Source organism: Peromyscus leucopus, chromosome 10 (genome assembly GCF_004664715.2).
Source record: "Peromyscus leucopus breed LL Stock chromosome 10, UCI_PerLeu_2.1, whole genome shotgun sequence".
Taxonomy (NCBI): Eukaryota; Metazoa; Chordata; class Mammalia; order Rodentia; family Cricetidae; genus Peromyscus; species Peromyscus leucopus.
In genome coordinates this window covers 686,560-701,997 of record NC_051071.1, presented here as the reverse complement: position 1 = coordinate 701,997, position 15,438 = coordinate 686,560, and the positions used below count along the sequence as shown (strand labels likewise).

The 15,438-nt window shown below is 54.0% G+C and overlaps 1 protein-coding gene across 4 annotated transcripts in view; it reads left to right on the top strand.

The window, feature by feature from the left end:
• The window catches only part of Sh3tc1 (SH3 domain and tetratricopeptide repeats 1), a 46,864-nt gene that overhangs the window by 18,628 nt on the left and 12,798 nt on the right, over positions 1 to 15,438 (top strand). For all 4 annotated transcript variants that reach the window (XM_028882295.2, XM_037208872.1, XM_028882296.2 and 1 more), the window contains 9 exons: positions 1,165 to 1,292; positions 1,855 to 1,960; positions 3,352 to 3,498; positions 4,084 to 4,294; positions 5,338 to 5,414; positions 6,189 to 6,384; positions 9,609 to 9,742; positions 10,924 to 10,965; positions 12,908 to 14,587. In XM_028882295.2, the coding sequence (XP_028738128.1) occupies positions 1,165 to 1,292; positions 1,855 to 1,960; positions 3,352 to 3,498; positions 4,084 to 4,294; positions 5,338 to 5,414; positions 6,189 to 6,384; positions 9,609 to 9,742; positions 10,924 to 10,965; positions 12,908 to 14,587 (2,721 nt within the window). The remainder of the gene's footprint in view (positions 1 to 1,164; positions 1,293 to 1,854; positions 1,961 to 3,351; positions 3,499 to 4,083; positions 4,295 to 5,337; positions 5,415 to 6,188; positions 6,385 to 9,608; positions 9,743 to 10,923; positions 10,966 to 12,907; positions 14,588 to 15,438) is intronic.

Genomic DNA, 15,438 nt, shown 5'->3' with positions numbered 1-15,438 from the left:
TACAGGCAGGTGCTCTGGGGCTGTCCCAAGGATGTGGGAAGCAGTATCTCTCTCTCCTTCCTTCTCCTTCACCCTTCCCTCCCCTTAGTATCCTCCATGGAGAGAACAGCCCCTGAGAAGGCCGCTGCCAGTGACTGAGGGACAGTCAGGGGGCCAGATTGATCAGCATTTCCAAACACTGGGACAAACAAATTGGCTGCCCAGGAGCCTGGATTCTGAAGCAAGAGGCATTAGAGATGGTAGCTGGAGAAGGGAGGCCTGTCCCAGGTTAGGAGCTGGGCAAGGCAGGAAGAAGACCTGAGACAGGGCTGAGGATGCCTTGATGTCTTGGAGCAGTAGAGAGGATCACCCAGGGCCAACAGATTTTATTTCTCTGAGGGGTGGAGACACTATTTACAAGGACAACTTGTATTCAGATTTACTGGACTATATGAACCTCAGCCACACTGGGCAGCCCTCAGCCCCGTGGACCCAGATGGTTGCATGTAACGTGTAGACAAATCCAGTACCTACCATGAAGAAAGACCCACTGAATCATACTACCCTGCAGGGTGAGAGCCAGGCCAGGTCATAGTGCACAGGGTTCTGGCTATGTGGGGATCAGAACACTGTCTGAGGGAGGCCCAGGAAAAACTAGATGCAGCTCAGCTGTCCCTCCCCATGCATCTTAAGAGGGTGGGCAAGGGTGAGGACTTGTGGTGGGTTGATAAGGTGTGTGTGGCCCTTCTGAAGGTGGGAAAGAGCCAGTATGGAGACTTCAGAGTGCCTGGCATGCCCATGCTGGTTTGAGTTGGACCCACGTCTGAAGCTGTGTCGAGGGAGTGGGAGGGTGAAGGTCACAGTTACTAAGGGACCCTTGCTGAGTGGATACTCTCTGCTGGCCCTTGGGAAGGACGGAACATGAATCCCCTTCTCCTGTGCAGGGCAGACACAGCTAGGGAAACCAAGACTGGAGATGTAAACAGTGGCCCAGGGTCCCATCCCCTGCTGGATGACACAGATAAATAATTGAGAACAAGGTTGGGGAGGGAAGAGCCACTCAGCCCTTTACAGGCGTTGTGGAGTTTGTCGGATTATAGACTTCTGTGGAGGGGGGAAAGCTGGTGGGAAGCATTGCCCCCATTGGGCCAGACAAGCTGCCTGACCCAGCTCCTGCTCCTCCAGACCTGACCCTGCAGCTGCTGGCCGTGAGGCGGAAGAGTGGGCTGCGGAGTCCCAGCCTGCAGCAGGCCCTGAGGAACCGCCTGCGCCTGCTGGAGAATGACAGCCGGGAAGTGGCCCGTGTGCTCGGAGTGAGTCAACCCTCAGGGGCCCAGGCAGCAAGTCGGACACCTCCCTTCCAAGCAAGGACAGAAGAGGAAGGTGGCGGGGCTTGGAGAGTCACTCAGGACAGTGAGGGACAGGGCTGGGCTGTGTGTCACCATCACAGACTTGGGGTAGAATGTCCTGACCTTGGTGTTTGCCTGGCCTGTGTGAAACCAGCTCCTTTAGCTACTCACTGGAAATGCTTATAATTTCGTTCTCAGTGAGCTGCTGTATCAGATAATGGACACCAGGCCCTAGTACAGCCCTGGCCCTCAAGCTGCTCAACAAACCACGCCTCTGGGCTGCCGGCTCCAGTGTTTGGATCCCAGTTGACCACTTACAATAAGAAGTAGCCTTGGTTTCCCCCCACCCCACCCCCGTCAGGTGGATAATGATAATGAGTTTTTGAAATGTAAGGGATGAACCTTGCATTTGTCATCCCAACCAGGACCGTTTTTCAAGTTCTCTCCAGAGCCACACACCTGTTCTCTAGTAATGAGATGCACTGAGACCACGGGATATTGTCACTCACTGTCTCTTCCTCTTAAGGAACTGTCAACCAGGCTGCTGTCCATCCACAGTGACCAGGACCGGATCGTGGTGACGTTTAAGACTTTTGAAGAAATCTGGAAGTTTTCTACCTACCATGCTCTTGGTGAGGCAGCTGCCTTCCCACAGTGGGTCGTGGTACCCCCTTTGGAGACACCTACCATTACATCACCCTAGACTCCAGAAAAACCAGAAACAAAAGCATATGGGCCAGGCCGAGGGAGGCCAGGGTTTTGCGACAGGATATGGGACTGAGCCCTGCGGCCCCTCCCTGCATTTCTCAGAAGGAGGCTGGATTCTTGCACCCAAGCACGCCCCGGCACGCCCAGGCCTGTCTACCCTGTAGCCTGTGGGCTACATACTGTCCAGGACAGCTATAAATGTGGGCCAAGACAGACTCGTAAATTTATTTAAAACAGCCGGGCGGTGGCAGCGCACGCCTTTAATCCCAGCACTCGGGAGGCAGAGGCAGGCGGATCTCTGTGAGTTCGAGGCCAGTCTGGTCTACAAAGCGAGTTCCAGGAAAGGCGCAAAGTTACACAGAGAAACCCTGTCTAAAAAACCAAAAAAAAAAAAAAAAAATTTTCTTAAAACATGAGTTTTTGGCTGGGAGGTAGTGGCACATCCTTTAATCCCAGCACTCGGGAAGTAGAGGCAGGCAGATCTCTGAGTTCAAGGTCAGCCTGGTCTACAGAGCCAGTTCCAGGACAGCCAGAGCTACACAGAGAAACCCTGACTTGAAAAAAACAAAAACAAACGAACGAAAAAGATGAGATTTTTTTTTTAAAAAAATCAGTTGTACAGTTGTTTTCCGGTGTGCTTTGTAGGACTTTGTAGATGACAAGGATATGTTCACATCTGCAATCATGCCGTCTCCGTGGACTTCACTAAGTCACCATGTCTTAGCCCTCTAGGCAGGCCGGGGAGGAGCCACCAGAAGCCGGGACATTGCTCAGTCTCTATGAGTCAGCTTGTCCTTTGTCTGCCCTCTGGGAACCAATAGAGGACTTTGCCATCCAGAAGACAGTGGCCTGTTTAGTTCTGTCCTGAATGTCCACCCCCATTTGTTGTAAATGAAGGGTTCTCTCAGCATTTGCCCTGACTTTATAAAGGCAGGGAGGCTATGCCTCCCAGCTAAGTAGTACTTGATAAAGGGATGGTCCCTATGCAGGCAGTGACAGCCAGCACCCCACAGGCCTGCACAGGATTGACGGAAATGGGCATGGAGGACACTGGCTATGACACTGGGGCATAGGCATCCCAGTGTGCAGAGCACTGTACCCTTGACATCTCTGAACCCTAAGGGACAACAAGGCCGGATGATGTAGTGGGTGGGCAGGTGTAACCCTGACAGCCAGGACAGTGAGAGGGGGACCCACAGGGTGTGGAGGTTCTGGGATATTCCCAGGGAAGAACAGTATATCAGGGTCTGGTATTTGAGGTCTTGGGGTCCCCTGCCCCTCCTAGAGCCTGTTGGTAATAAGCTTGGCCTTGCAGGCTTCACGCACCACTGCCTGGAGAACCTGCTGGTGGACCAGACATTCTGGTTGCTCTCACCCAGTGAGGAGGAAGAGACGGCCATTCTCATGTATGTAAACAAGGATGCCTTGAAGCAGACGCACAAGAGCCTCCTCGCCCAGGAAGGTGGGCAGCAACGGTGACCCTGGTTAGATCACACAGGGCTGGGCACACTGTAGGGGACAGCTCTGGACACAGGAGTGTCTCAGGTGGGAGGCATGATGTTCTAGACACTGTCACTGCTTACAAAAATGTGTGTGGCTCCCAAAGAGGAAAGGGCTGAGGAGAATGGCAAGAAAGGGTTTTTGTCTAGAACCCCTTGGCCCTGATTTGAGATTATTGGCCTCATCTCAAGGCTGCTTTTCCTCCCTGGCCGTGGGTGGACACTCAGGTGAGGCCAGGCTCCTTGGTAAGCATCCAAGCACAAAGGGACATGGGAATCCCATGTCTGTCCCTGAATAGCACAAGTAGGAAACTGAGGCCCAGAGTGAGACTGAGTCTGCCTGCCTCCCATTGTCAGTGGAGGTGAGGCTGGGACCTCCTTTGGGCCTCCACAGATGGGTATCCCAGGAAGAAGAGGGTAGTGTGGGCTCCTGCAGGGCCCCTGCCCTCACTGTGGGTCTCCTTGGGGTTGGGGCGGGCAGCTTTCTTGTTTGACAGTGCATGACTGCCCTGCTGGTAACACTGTTGACCACCTCTGTCCTTTCAAAGGGCCCTTCTTTGTTCTGTGTCCCGACCACCGTGTGAGAATGATGATGGGACCCCAGGGTGCAGCGAAGGGCCCCCAGGCTCTCAGGCGAGCTTCGGGGGTTCCTCTGGGAATGGCAGTCCTGGGAACAGACTCCTCGTCCTCCACGCCCAGCACATCCTCCAAGGTGGAAGCAGCAGAGGCCGAGCCAGAGCCCTTGACTCCATTTCACCAGTAGGTACCAAGTTCGAATCTCCATCCTGAGGCCTTGGGTGATGGGGGGCCTCATAGACCCTATTCCAGCACAGAGAGACATGTGAGACAGACAGGTGACAGGCCACTCCAGGCTCCCGATGCTTGCTCCCTGTAGTGGCTGGAAGTGTAGTTAAGTGGCCCCCTGCTTGAAGGAGCAATGGCATCTTCTAGGCAACACTGCCCAGGAGGAAAGAGTAGAGTTGTCTGTGGCACATGCTACTCACTGTGCTCACTCTGGAGAGCATCTGAGGGTCACATTGAGGCACAGACACAGTAAAGACTAAAGGAAGGGAAAGCCAGAGATCTAAAGAGAGGGAACATGGCAGCTCCTGTTGACTGCAATGCATGGAGTGTAAGCTTGCTAGGAGCTTCCTGGCCACCAAAGGAAAAAGAGAAACTCCACCTCCTGAGTGACCATGCCCTTGAAGGAACAGCTGTGGCTGGAGGCCACTCCTTGCAGAGTGGGAGGAGCTTCTCCCTGGAGCACTCCCTACGTACTGGGGCCAATGATGGTCCCATGGGGACAGAGTGTGCCCTTCAGTGTCAGGTTCTCGACAGAGGAGAGGCTGTGGTAATCAGCTAAGATTTTTGGAGAAGCTGAGGCCCAAGGCGGAGGCAGTTTGACCAGGCCACACAGCTGATGAGAATCCAGGAGACCCAGAGTTGAAATTCAGGCCCTTGACACTGCTGGCCCTGGCCGCTCCAGGAGAGTGGCAGGGCGGGTATTTTCCCTGGAGTGGGAGGGGCTGGGGGGATTGGTGGGGGTGGGGTGTAGGGCGTAGGGGGGTGGTAGGGAGGTCTGCAGGGCTCATGGTAACAGGGATGGCCGTCTCCCCTAGGGTGAGGCGCCCAGCCTGGGCAGCACCACACACACCAGCCTCAGGGCCCCACACCTGGGCAGTTATGTTGAAGGAGGGGTGGGATTCATGTGACTCCCCAAGGGCTGCCGCTCCTGAGCATTCTATAGGACACACCTGTCCCCAGTCTGAGACTATAGCACAGGCCTCTTCTCCCCGCTCCAGGTGGACTCTCAGGGTGCCATGGGATCCCATCGATGAATCTATGGATGGACCTGGGACGCCTGGTGCTCAGCTGATGGGTGCGTATCAGACTTCCCTCCCTGGGGGAGAGGCGGCAGAAGTGGCAGGGACTAGTATTCTGGAAGTTTCTGCATTTGTCCTGAATGTTCCCTAAGTCAGAAGAGGAGGCCAGAATCTCTACTACAATACTCAGAATTATCTAAAGCTCAGAGAGATTTAGGTCCTGCCCAGCATCTGGGGAAATGGCTGGAACTCTCTTTACACCCTACAGAGCCAGGAATGTGACATCCCAGGGTGCCTCATTGAGACTGGCCCTTTGGAAGACCCTAGGCTTGTCTGACTGACCTGCCTCAAATCTGTGGGGGAGGATGGAGGATGGATATGCTCTCTGGCCCTGTCCTAGGCCTTCCTCATGAGGAGCTGGTCCTGCAGGTTGTCCTTCAGCTCAGCTTGGGGTGGGGGTGGGGGCATACTTCTCTGCCCCTTGGGGAGCCAGCTGGTGTTTGGATGGTCCCTGTGCCTGCTACATGACCCCAAAACCCTGTGAGTGATGAGAGAGCCTAAGGTCCAAGTTGCATGAGGCAGAGTCCTGTGCCTGGAGGTTGGTGGCCTAGGGCTGAGTTCACCAGAGTCAGCCTCAGTGGCCCATCTGGTATGAGTATCAAACGGCCCCTCTGGGGACCACAAAGAGGTCCAGCTCCTTAGACCTCAGGAACCAGGGTTTCATTTCACACACCTCTGGCCATGTTAGGGACACCAGCAGGTGCCTGAGGGCTGGCTACCCTGTCTGTCCACAGGGCCTCAGATCTGACCAGATGGCCTTCTCCCTTCAGGGCTTGGCCTGGCCTCTGCAGTAGCTGACTTCCAGGGCTCAGGGCCCGAAGAGATGTCCTTCTGTGTCGGTGATGTCATCGAGGTCATCGGCGCCCAGGTGCCTGGCCTGCCCTGGTGTGTGGGCCGGCACGTGGCCTCTGGCCAGGTGGGCTTTGTGAGGACTGGCCTCGTCAGCATGCAGGGCTCGGCATCTGAGTGAGTGGCAGAGGCCCCTTTCCTGAACCCCAACACTGCTCCTGCGGGGATCCTGCCACCCTCCAATTAGCCTCTCAGGAGCCACCTGGGCACCGTCCTGGGCAAGTCCTCCCTTCCCTCCTCCACTGAGCCTGACTCGGTCCTACATGCTCTGGTGAAAAGTGCCACATGCTAGATGTAACCTCCATTGTGGGAGCCTGAAGCCAAGGTAGAGCCACTGAGCGGCTGTGCTCTGGGGAGTGCACCTTCCTGCTGAGCCCAGAGCCCACTGGCCTGGGCCTCCCTGGCTTCTGGCTGAATCCTCCAAGTTCCTGGTGTCTCCTCAGCCATGTCTGTTTGTGAGACACTTGCTGTCATACTGTGCATCCAGCCAACTCCTATCTGCCTCAGCTTAGCCAGTAACCATCACGAAGACTCAATGTCTCAAACTGGTTGCCCTCTTCCCAGGTGCCAGGGGCACAGACATTTTGAGGGTTCCTCGTGCCCCCCCCCCTTCAACATAAAGCCCCGTGAAGCTTTCTGGACCTGGTCTTCATGGCCTCAGATCCCATTTGCCGTCACTCCCCACCCCCACTCCCAACCCCAGGCCAGCTGCACAAGGCAGCTCAGCCTTTCTTAGCTCTGAACAGATTTGGGTGACGCTTCCCTGTCACCTGGTTCTCTGGAACCCTGCCAGACTGTAATCCCATCCCTAATCACTAACCCCTGGCCCTGTTCTGTCCCTGAGAGAGCTCTGTTTGCACCTGCTCCAGATGAGAGAACCTTCAGGGGAGTGCGCTGGTCATTTCTGGACTAACTCTGTCTAGCCTCGGACAGTGGTGGGTGGGGAGTGATTGGGGAGTGCCCAGTGAGTCTAGCTGAGCCTACCATTGGTCAATTCCTGGTTTCCCTGGACTTGGCCTAGTTAAGACGTCAGCCGAAGAGCCTGGAGATACAGGGGTGTGCAGAGAAGAACCCTGTCCTCTGCGCCTGTCCCCTCTGTAGCCAGGCCTCCCTCAAACTGGACGTGTTTCAGTGGCCTTGCTGGAGACTGGATACCATAGCCAACTCTCAGATGCAGTTTCGAAGGTTGCTTCTAAGGGAGCTTCTATCCCCTGATTTAAGGCGCCCCACCACAAACCTGTCAGTCAGCAGGCAGACACTGGCTGGACCTTGTGTTCTGATCATACTTAAAGCAGCATTTTTCTGGTACCCCATCAGAATGTCGGCATGCATGAGGAAAGGGGGACACAGTCTATCTATACCTCCACCCAGCTCCAGGACAGAGAATTTGGGGCTCTCCCTTTCTGCACTGGGCAAAGTCACTTCACACGATAACCTCTCATTAGCTCAGCTGGGTCTTTGAAACAGCGGTGTGGCTCCTGGCTTGTGTCCTGAGGTCTCTCCTTACAGAGATGGCACAGCTCTCCAGGAAATGCTTCCTCTGCCCCTGACCTCTTGGCAGGTGTGGGATCCTGGTAGCTTCAGTGGTTCTGAACTTAGCAAAAGTCAGGGCTAGATGGGATGGGGTCTGGTCCATTCTCCCCTGTCTCCCCAGAGTCTTAGGGGTGGTGGCATCATCTTTCACAGCCTGTGAAAGCGTAAGCACTTCTCTGTCTCTGTCACTCAGATATTTTCTGACACTTCTGCCCTGAACCTGAGGTCTCCCATCTTGGTTCTCCTTTTCTTCTCTCTTGATGTAATCTCAGACCTACGGAGAAGGTAGGAGCAGACAGCAACATCCCATCCCTTACCTTCTGACGCCTAAGGCCAGCGTCTCCTCTTGGTTGCTTCCTCTTTTCTCTCTCCTCCTTCCATTTGTTTCTAGAGCCTCTGAGAATGAGTTATGCAACTCCTGGTCCTTTACCGCATTGCAGTACGTGGCTCTTAAAGCCAGGATCTCAAGTATAACCCCAGGGCCAGTGTCAAAAATCAAGAAATTCACAACACCACCATGCTGTTCCCAGCCAAAGATGATTCCAGAATGCGTTTCACACTCACTCGGCACCTGCTTCGCTCCACCCCAGCTGTCTTCGGCCGCCTTTTCCTCTGATGCTTCCGAAGCAGCGGCTCATTGTGAGGAGGCCCAAGGGCTGGGTGTGGTTTCCATGATTCACAGAAGGTGCATTTTAAAGTTTCACAGCGCCCTGCTAGCTTACTCCTATAAGCAAAATCACCTCCTCCATCTCTCTTCTTCTCTTGTCCCTCTGTCCCTTTCTGTGTCCTCTGCCTGACTTCATGGCCACATGAGCCCGGTCCTGTGTTCAATACTGGGGGAGAATGGTGGTTTCACAGTGGGCCGTTCAAGTGGGGCTCAGGAATCAGCCTAGGCACTCACCTTCTCGGGTTCTTTATAATCTAAATCTCTTTTTAAAAATTAGAGATTATTTTATTTTATGTGTATGAGTGTTTTGCCTGCATATATGTCAGTCTGTGTACCAAATGGATGCTTGGACAGAAGAGGGCAATGGATTCCCTGGAACTGGTGTTATAGATGGTTGTGTCTAGGAACCAAACTCAGAGACCCTCTACAAGAGTAGTAATTGCTCTTAATTTCTGAGCTGTTTCTCCAATCCACTTAAAGTCTTTCTTAATCCTGGGTCCAACAAGGGTCCTCTCAAGGAGGGCAGGCTTTGGGTTTTGTTGTTTGTTTTCTGAAGTGGGGTTTCTCCGTGCAGCCCTGGCTGTCCTGGAACTCATGCTGTAAACCAGGCTGGTCTTGAACTCAGAGATCCTCATGCCTCTGCCTCCTGAGTGCTGGGTGGGATTAAAGGCCACCACGACAGGTAGGCGGGCTTTGTTTATATTTAGGGTCTCCACGGTGGTTGAGCATGGCCAGCAGTTGAATAAAGGAGAAGAAATGGATCTTACTGTAAAATTTGGACTTATGTTTAAAAAAAAAAAAAAAAAGAACCCCAAATTCAGCTGTAGAGATCATGATTCTGAATCTGGAGGTCTCCATCCTACAAAAGAGAACACAAAAGAGAACACAACTCCCAGGGGGCAGTGTCCTCTAAGATGGGAGAAAAAAATGCAATGAAGTGAGCCACCTGGCTCTTACAAGAGGGAGCTCAGCTGCCCCGTGGCTCTGCTCCAGCGTTCTGGAATGACAGTAAACTCAGTTAACCTGCAGTCAAGCGACTCCATTGGCCGGATTCCATTCTGCCCACTCACCCCGGGGCCTCCTGGGCTTTGAGAGAATTAGTTCTTCGAAATATGACATTTTTTTTTTTCTGTCTTCCCAGCCTGGAAAGTGCAGTTTTCCTCAGTGAGGAAGAAAGATCATTCTTCAGCAGTGAGGGCCACTTCTCAGATGAGGATGCTCGGCGGCTCCTGAGCAGGACATCTGGCACAGATGTGTGCACCACATGCAGCCTGGGTGGGTGTGGGGAGCGTGTGGCACCTCTCTTCTCTCTGTGAGCTGTTGGAGACATCAAGATTGTGCTGACTGAGTCATATTAACCTAGAGTCTTCTCAGGGCAGATTCCTGGAAGAGCAGGAACTTCGAGGAAGGGTGTGGTCCACATGTTTTGCAACTGCGTAGAGCCCAGTGGTCTGCTTTAGGCCACACGTGACGCTTGCACTCTGCCCTACCAGCATTAAGTCACTATACTATTACCTTAGTCTCCAGAGAATTGGGTGCTAGTTGGATGCTTCTGGCTCTTTCCAAGCTCCTCAGAGACCCTTTCCTCCCCTCCCTTTGCAACTACACCCCATCTCTCAGGGCATCCCCAAAGAAACAGTGAAAGCCCCACCAGGGGGCAGGGAAAGACAAGCCAAGACTGTGCCCTGAGGTCTGGGTGCAGGCAACCAGCATCAGCATCCAAAGACATCAGGAGCTGCTAACAAAAGAAGGAAGTCCTGAGGCCCTTGCTGCTGAGAGAACCTAGCTCCACTGTCCCAGGCACCAGATGACACACTGAGCCCTTAGCTTCTTTCTGAGTGCGGGGAAGCCTGGGGCACCCACTGGATATGACCAGCATCCTTACCAGTACAAGGCTGGCCCCTCCGCCAGTGCCGGTCAGAGTCACTTCTCCCAGCTCCAGACAGAACTGGCTCCATGGTTGTTGGTTGGCCTGGGGCATTTGGTCCCTAGAATCCCAGGACCGGAACTACCAAAATGTAATTCTTCTCCCCTAGATAAGCCTCAAAGTTTTGCCTGATGTCATAACTTCCTAGTTTTTATGTCTTCTTCTGTTCTTTTCCTCATTTGGTTGCTATGGCAATCCAGCTGGCAGTTAGTGCCAACCCAAGGAGGTGGGAAGGAGGCTTGAGTGCCACCCTGGGTGAAGAGCAATCAGCCTGGTTCGTTCTGCAGCTGTGCCCTGCTTGCCCAGGAGCTGACAAGGATCACAGGCACCCTCAGAAGGAGTGTGGGGATGGGGCACCAGGGCTAGACATGTGCTCCATCGTTGCCTGGAGACATCTGAGAACATGGATTCTCTGGCCCTGATCGTCCTAGGTGCTGGTGACCGGAGAGCTTGCATTCACCTGGCCCCATGAGGCAGGACACGGCGCATGCGGGTAGAAGAGTGACTGCTTCTCTTTTCTCTTTCCTAGACTGGTTAGAAGAAGCTGAGGGGGAGCAGCTGGAGCAACAAGGTAGGTAGTATCCTGTGGTTCAGGTCCTCTACCCATGGCTCAGTCTCAGGTACCAGGTGTGAACACAGGGCGGAGGCAGCAGCAGATAGTGGTCTCAGGCTGGCCTCAAACACACTGTGTAGCAAAAGAGAATCTTGACCACTTGATCTTCCAAGTGCTGGAACCGTAAGTGTGCACTGCCACACCTGGCTCCAGATTGTGTGAGCATGTTTTTTTTTAAAGATTTATTTTTATTTTATGTGTATAAGTGTTTGTCTGCATGTATGTGTGTGCATGACATGTGTGCCTGGTGCCTATGGAGGCCAGAAAAGGGCACTGGATCCCCACCGGAACTAGAATTAAAAATGGTTATGAGCTGCCATGTGTGCAGGGAACCAAACCTGTGTCCTCTGGATGAACAGCAGGTGCTCTTAACTACGGAGCCATCTCTCCAGCACATGTTTTGAGCATATTTGAACTATCAAACGTGAGAGCAAAGAGGCTGTTTCATCCCAGTGGAGGAGCCCCAGAGCCTCTGTTCACTCATTGCCCTTCAAATAACTCCATGTAAAGCCTGTGTTTTCCCAGTAGGAAAGAGGTGTCTGCTCTGCCCCATGGAGGGGTGTGGCTTTGGATCCGAGCCCATCCGAGGCCAAGGTCCTGCTAGCAGGTGGCGGTAGATTGTGCTCAATGGCCAATCTGTAAACCTTCCCTGGGTTCATCTCCCAAGGAGACTCTGTCCCTTTCACATGGCATAGCTAAGGCCAATGACCTCAGCCTCACTGTCCTTATTCTCATTAGTTTTGTTTGCCTTCTCCTGTGTGAGTGCGTGCGTGTGTGTGCGCGCGCGTGTGTGTGTGTGTGTGTGTGTGTGTGTGTGTGTGTGTGTGTGTGAGTTCGTGAGTGTATGTGTGTGTGTTGCTGGGTATTGAACCCAGGCCATATGCATTTTAGGTACACTGTTTGTCACTGAGCTATGATCCATACAGCCCAGTTAACTTTGCCCATTTTATGTGGCAGCCTTTGAACCCATGCTTATTAGTTGTGCCAATGGCTGTTGGAGATTCACGGCTTCTAGAGTCTGAGGGGCCTGCAGAAGCACACACCTGCGGCCAGACTCTGACTGTGGGTCAGCTGGTTAGGTGGCTTTCAGTTCTTTGTTTGTTTGTTTGTTTGTTTGTTTGGTTTTTTTGTTTTTGGTTTTTCGAGACAGGGTTTCTCTGTTGTTGCTTTGTGCCTTTCCTGGAACTCGCTTTGGAGACCAGGCTGGCCTCGAACTCACAGAGATCCACCTGCCTCTGCCCCCTTTTTTTTTTTTTTAAGTTTTGTTATTTATTAGGTATACAGTGTTCTGTCTTCATGTATGCCTGCGGGCCAGAAGAGGGCACCAGATCTCATTATAGATGGTTGTGAGCCACCATGTGGTTGCTGGGATTTGAACTCAGGAACCTCTGAAAGAGCAGACAGTGCTCTTAACCTCTGAGCCATCTCTCCAGCCCCAAAGGTTTATTTATTTATTATGTATACAGTAATCTGCCTGCATGTTTTGCCTGCATGCTAGAAGAGGGCATCAGATCTCATTACAGATGGTTGTGAGCCACCATGTGGTTGCTGGGAATTGAACTCAGGACCTTTGGGAGAACAGCCAGTGCTCTTAACCACTGAGCCATCTCTCCAGCCCCTTTAGTTCTTTCTAAAGCCATCTGCAAACGACCCCTATACTCTGACATGTATGGTCTCTGAGCTCTGCTGTCCAAGGGCTGGTCAAAGAGAGGGGGCCACTGGGCAGGAAAGTTGACAAGAAGAATCAGGACTGATCCTGATTCAGCCTCCAGTGCTCTGGAATCAGTGGAAAAGTGTCATCCAGAACATGAGGCTAGGGGAATAGTAGGTGGGGGCAGAGACGGGGATAGTTGGGACTCTGGTCCAAAGCTAATCCAACTGGGCCTCCTGTGACTTCTAGAAATGTCTCTACATCACCCGAACCCAGAGCCACATGAGACTCTGCACATGGTAAAAGACGTTCTAGAACGGTGCAAGGCCTGCCCTGACTACCCTGAAGACCCAGTGTCCTGGAGCCTTGGAGCAGTCTCCAGCAGAGTGAGCACACCAGACACTGAGGAGCCCCCCTTCTGCCTGGATCCTGAGGATGACTGGACAGACCCTGAGCCTCCAGACTCGCTGCTGCAGGTCCTGAACGCCCCTGGTTATGAGGCCCACTTCCGGGGCCTGTATGACATCTCGCTTCCCTGGCTGGGCACTGCCCTCTGTGGCTTTGAAGATGAAGAGGAGTTGGCCGGATGCTTGGCACAGGCCCGAGGAGTTGCCAAGAAAGTCAATTTGGGCATGGCCCTGGCCAGGCTCTGCCTTCTGCTGGGGCGGCTGTGTGCTCGAAAACTCAAGCTTTCCCAGGCCCGGGTGTACTTTGAGGAAGCACTGGGGGCTCTGGAGGGCACTTTTGGGGACCTCTCCCTGGTGGCGGCCGTCTATACCAGCCTGGCTACCGTGTACCTGAAGCAGAAGAACGGGGAGAAGTGTGTGCAGGTGGCACCCAAAGCTGCAGCCCTTCTCCTGGGGACGCCCGGCCATGCATACAGCACAGATGCTGAGCTCCTGAAGTACGCACTGCGCAGGGCCATCTGTGGCCTCAGCCCACAGGCTGAGGCCCGGGCCTGCTTCCTGCTGGCCAGGCACTACACCCACCTCAAGCAGCCTGAGGAGGCACTGCCCTACCTGGAGAGACTGCTTCGCCTCAACAGGGATGTGGGGACCCCGCAGGCCTCATGGCCCGAGGACTGTTACCTGCTCCTGGCAGACATCTATGGCCGGAAGTGCCTGCCCCACTTGGCACTGAGTTGCCTCAGGGTGTCCTCACTGTGGACTCGGTGCTCATTGGCCGGCTCCTTGAGGAGTGTGGACCTGGTACTCCAGAATGCTCCTGGGCCAAACAGCCAAAGGAGGGCCAGCCACCACCTCCCCTCCCAGACTGCTTACTACCTCAGGCAGGCATTGGCCTCTCTCACTCCGGGCATGGGACAGGCACTGTGTGGACCTCTCTATGCCAGTCTAGCTCAGCTGTACAGCCACCATCAGCAGCACAGTCAGGCCATTGCCTTCATGTCTCAGGCTGCAGAAGCAGACACTGAGGCTGGGGTCCACGCTGTCGTGGACCGCTTGGTGGCACTTGCCTGGCTGCACATGCTCTGTGGGAAGACCTTAGTAGCTACGGACATCTTGAAGTCCATCTCAGACGCAGCTGTGGCCAACAAGGACCAGGAGTGTGTGATGACCAACATGGTAGCCATGGCCCTGAAAAGGATGGGCAGGACCCGGCAGGCTGCCGAAGGCTACTTCCGAGCCCTGCACATGGCCTACAGCCAGGGTCACCTGCGGAGCCAGGCAGTAGTCCTGGCTAACTTTGGGGCCCTGTGCCTGCAAGCGGGTGCACGTAGCTTGGCCCAACACTACCTGCGGGAGGCGGTGGGCCGCTTCTCCCAGCTGCCCAGTGGTGTGTGTGGCCGGGACTTCACTCAGGTTCTCCTGTGGCTGGGCCAGCTCTGCACCCGCCGGGCCCTCCCCCAGCAGGCCAAGTGCTACTATGAGTGGGCCTTCCTGGTAGCTGTGGAGATGGACCATCTGGAGAGTAAGTACCACCCTTCTTCCCGCTCCACACCTCCTGGGGTCTGCATGGGTCATGCTGGCTTCCGAGAAAGTGTGGCTGCCATTCCTAACTCAGAGCACCCTGGGGTGGGAGGCAGAGGGCAGAGGCTGTTGGACCACTGAATAGTAGAAACCTGGAAGTGTCTGCTACCACCTTTGATGCAGTCTCTTCCCATGCTGGGCGGTATATAAGGACATATGGGGAGCGTGGTGAAAGTATCTTACTCTAAGAACTCCACATGCCTACCCCAGCACTAAAATGAAGCTTACCTTAGATAGAACACCATACTAATTCAAGCCTGGGACTCTGTGAGCTAGACCTCCAGTTCTGCCTTCTCCAGCCCTGAACACCTCACATGGCCTCTTCATAGAAGTAACCAGAGCTTTAGAACAGATCCGATTCACCCACAGGGGCCTTATCCAGGGGAGATCCAGGCCCCATCCACAAGTGGGACCATGTTGTTCTTGCTGGGGTCTGGAGCTAAACAGAAAACTGATGGCCGGGTCAGAACAGTCATCGAGAGGGTCATGGGTGTGCTCACAGGCATCTCTATTCCAGCCCGTGGCTTGGGGATGCTTCTTTAGTCTGAGACTAAAGGATTGAGGGAAGGTTAGCCAAGCAGGGAGTGCTGGGTAAGGAGCTGAGGGCAGGGTGACTGAACCCATGCACTTTGCAGTATTGGATGGTAAGCCTGGACTGGGGGGCTAAGCATGGACCAGGAACCCCAGCCTATGCTTTGCCCCTTTTCCAAGAGGTCTGGAGCACCATCAAGTGCTGAAGAACATTCACTATGGCTGTGGAGAAGATGGGTAGGAGGTGGGTGTGACTGGAGT